Source organism: Monodon monoceros, unplaced genomic scaffold (genome assembly GCF_005190385.1).
Source record: "Monodon monoceros isolate NGI ecotype Baffin Bay Population unplaced genomic scaffold, NGI_Narwhal_1 Super_Scaffold_13, whole genome shotgun sequence".
Taxonomy (NCBI): domain Eukaryota; kingdom Metazoa; phylum Chordata; class Mammalia; order Artiodactyla; family Monodontidae; genus Monodon; species Monodon monoceros.
The window spans coordinates 22,255,897-22,260,012 of NW_021703769.1; the positions used below are offsets into that span (position 1 = coordinate 22,255,897).

Consider the following 4,116-nt stretch of genomic DNA (forward strand, 5'->3'; position numbering starts at 1 on the left):
TGTCCCCTGCATCGGCAGGCGGACTCTCAACCACTGCGCCACCAGGGAAGCCCCAGATACATCTTTTTAACTGCTTTTTCACCAGTCAAGTGTAAAAAACACTATTATAAATGTTATAAAGAGGAGTTGTCTTTCATTTTATCTATACCTATCCAGAGAAAAAAGATAAAATCTTCCTGCATATTTATACCACTTTTTTAAATGGGTGAGAATGTAACAGGGGACCGTAGAGCTGGGACCACATTAAGTATGTTATATCTTTGTCAGCAGCTCACTGTGAAAATTTGTATTCTCTTTATTTTATAACATAAAATTTTATTCTATTCTCTCTAGCATCTTCTCTTTCTGAAGAATTGAAACATTTTGCAGACAGACTGGAAAGTGATGGAACTCTACAAAAATGTTTTGAAGATTCAGAAGGGTAAGAGCAATTCCCCTTCTGTCCAAAATTATAATTGAATTAGGACTTTCTATTTATTTATTTAAAAAAATTTTTTTTAAATATTTATTTATTTGGCCACACTGGGTCTTAGTTGCGGCACGCGGGATCTTTGTTGCCGTGTGTGGATCTTCGTTGCGGCATGCGGGATCTAGTTCCCTGACCAGGGATCGAACCTGGGTCCCCTTCATTGGGGTTGCAGAGTCTTAGCCACTGGACCACCAGGGAAGTCCCTAAAAAATTTTTAATTAAAGTATAGTTGATTTACAATGTTGTATTAGTTTCTGGTGTACAGCAAAGTGATTCAGTTACATATACATATATTCTTTTCCATTATGGTTTATTACAGGATATTGAATGTAGTTCCCTGTGCTATACAGTAGGACCTTGTTGTTTATCTATTTTATATACACTAGTTTGTATCTGCTAATCCCAAACTCCTAATTTATCTCTCCCCACCCCCTTTCCCCTTTGGTAACCATAAGTTTGTTTTATTTTTTCTTTTTTAAAGATTTTCACATTTATTATTTATTTATTTTTATTTAATTTTGGCTGCATTGGGTCTTAGTTGCAGCACGCAGGATCTTCGTTGAGGCATGCAGGATCTTTCATTGCAGCACGTGGGTTTCTCTCTAGTTGTGCAGGTTTTCTCTTCTCTAGTTGTGGTGCACAGGCTCCGGGGCGTGCAGGCTCAGTAGTTGTGGTGCGTGGGCTTAGTTGCCCTGCGGCATGTGGAATCTTAGTTTCCTGACAGGGATCAAACCCACGTCCCCTGCATTGTAAGGCGGATTCTTTACCAATGGACCACCAGGGGAGTCCCTCATAAGTTTGTTTTCTATGTCTGTGAGTCTGTTTATGTTTTGTAAGTAAGTCATTTGTGTTGTATTTTAGATTCCATATATAAGTGATGTCATATGGAATTTGTCTTTCTTTGTCTGACTTACTTAGTATGATAATCTCTGGGTCTATCCATGTTGCTGCAAATAGCATTATTTCATTATTTTTTATGGCTGAGTAATACTCCATTGTGTGTGTGTGTGTGTGTGTGTGTGTGTGTGTGTGTGTGTGTGTGTATACACATACGCCACATCTTTATTCATTTGTCGATGGACACTTAGGTTGGTTCCATGTCTTGGCTATTGTATAATGCTGCTATGAACATTGGGATGCATGTATCTATTTGAATTAGAGTTTTCATCTTTTCTGGACATATGCCCAAGAGTGGGGTTGGTGGATCATATGGTAATTCTATTTTTAGTTTTCTAAGGAACCTCCATACTGTTCTGCATAGTAGCTGTACCAACTTACATTCCCACCAACAGTGTTGGGAGGGTTCCCCTTTTTCCACAGCATTTATTATTTGTAGACTTTTTTTTCTCACCACGCGGCTTGTGAGATCTCAGTTCCCCAACCAGGGATTGAACCCAGGCCACGGCAGTGAAAATCTGGAATCCTAACCACTAGGAGACCAGGGAACTCCCTGTAGACTTTTTAATGATGGCCATTCTGATGGGTATGAGGTGATACTTCATTGTAGTTTTGATTTGCATTTCTCTAATAATTAGCGATGTTGAGCATCTTTTCATGTGCCTGTTGGCCATCTGTATGTCTTCTCTGGAGAAATAAAACTTTTTATTTTGATTAGACAGTTGTTCATGCACTCAACAAACGTTCGTCCATCATCTCCTATGTACCAGGCTCTTCTAGAATCTGGAGATAAATAGTGGTAAATAATCAAACAAGATCTCTCTTCATATACATTGTAATAGGAGAGACAGTCAAACAAATACTTAGAAAATAATGATTTCAGATAGTGATAATCTAAGAAGTCAGTAAATATGAGAGTGACTTGAGGGGTGGGCACCTTTAGCTAGAGTGTTCAGAGAGGTCCTCTAGTGATTTGACCTTTGCACTGAGACCTGTAAGACCTGGATGGTGAGAAGGAACCAGCCATGGAAAGCTGAGAGGAAAAGTGCTCTTCAGATCTTCACTAGCCATGCAAGTTGGAGATAAATTTATGTCCTTTAGCTGTTGGCAAGCAAGAATATTAGGAGAAATTTTGCAGTCGTACCCCCAAACTGGTCGTTCCTCTTCAGGGGCAGCACCCACCCCTCTACCCACTGCCTGTAACAAATCGTGTAACTTGGGCTTACACTTTTGACTTCACAAAGGTCTACCTTTCTGTGGATCCTTAGAATTAACATTACTATTCAGGAAATGAAAAATATTTTAGTTCAACATAGCTTCTCTTTTAATACAGTATATATATATATATTTTCCATCAGCACTCCTTTATTGTTTTTCACTGTGCATATCTTACCATGAGAGAATTACATTTGTCAGGCAGCACTGAAGCTATTTATTCCCTTCTTATTCCATTAATTAAACTATAATACAATCGCTTGGGTTGCCCATAACCAGTCTTTGGAAGATTAATATAGGATGCTATTCTTTAGCTCATATTCGGCCTCTGCGTGGTAATGAAACAGCAATAAGGTTTATATCCCCATAACTTAATGCAGTATATTTAAGCCACAGGCTGCTGCATGTCAGCCAGAGGTGATAGAGGCTGTTTCTCACAGGCCTTGGTAGGAAAACACGAACGGTGACACAACTGATTTGCTTTTACCAGGTAGAGTACCAAGTACATCTGCAAAATTTTGGCATTTTCAATGCCTCCTGCTTTTCCTTTAGGATTAATGGCCCTACAGAGCCGAGGCATTGGTTTAAGTAAAACATATCCAACCAGTAGCTTCAGTTTAAGTGGGAAGACAAGATGGTTATATGGAAAAGTATTGTTGTTTCTTAAAAGATATTAAGGTTTTGATTAGTGGGAAGGGAAGAGGCTAAACAACGGCGTGAACAAAACTTTGGAGATTGAAACCCTCAGATTTTTTTTTTTATTATTATTATTTTTTTTTGTGGTACGCGGGCCTCCCACCGCCGCGGCCTCTCCCGTTGCGGAGCACAGGCTCCGGACGCGCAGGCTCAGCGGCCATGGCTCACGGTCCCAGCCGCTCCGCGGCACGTGGGATCCTCCCGGACCGGGGCCCGAACCCGCGCCCCCTGCATCGGCAGGCGGACTCCCAACCACTGCGCACCAGGGAAGCCCTGAAACCCTCTGATGTTTGATGCTGAATGGCATTATATGAGACAGAATAGATAAAGGGTAATAGGAATCAAAGTTAATGAGCTGGACAGAGCCAGAACCTTAAGTGAACCTTAAGTGCCAGGTTAAGGAGTTTTGGCTTTTCTTCTGAATGCAGTGGAGGGTCACAGAATTTTTAAGCAAGGAAAAAAATTAAAGGAATATTTTAAGAAAGGTTAATCTGGCTGTGTGTGAATTAGAATTGGTGAGAGAAATAGATGATGAAGAGACCCACTGAGAAAGCTGTTACCTGGTGCAAAAGTGAAATAGAGCCCAAGAATAAATATTTGTTGAAAGATAAATTCTGGGACTTCCCTAGTGGCACAGTGGTTAAGAATCCGCCTCCTCCCGGGCTTCCCTGGTGGCGCAGTGGTTGAGAGTCCTCCTGCCGATGCAGGGGACACGGGTTCGTGCCCCGGTCCAGGAAGATCCCACATGCCGCGGAGTGGCTGGGCCTGTGAGCCATGGCCGCTGAGCCTGCGCATCCGGAGCCTGTGCTCCGCAACGGGAGAGGCCACAACAGTGAGAG

General features: G+C 41.6%; 1 protein-coding gene across 2 annotated transcripts in view; it reads left to right on the top strand.

Moving 5' to 3' along the window:
* The window catches only part of DSN1 (DSN1 component of MIS12 kinetochore complex), a 16,292-nt gene that overhangs the window by 7,354 nt on the left and 4,822 nt on the right, over window positions 1-4,116 (top strand). For both annotated transcript variants that reach the window (XM_029220978.1, XM_029220979.1), the window contains exon 6: window positions 334-421. In XM_029220978.1, the coding sequence (XP_029076811.1) occupies window positions 334-421 (88 nt within the window). The remainder of the gene's footprint in view (window positions 1-333; window positions 422-4,116) is intronic.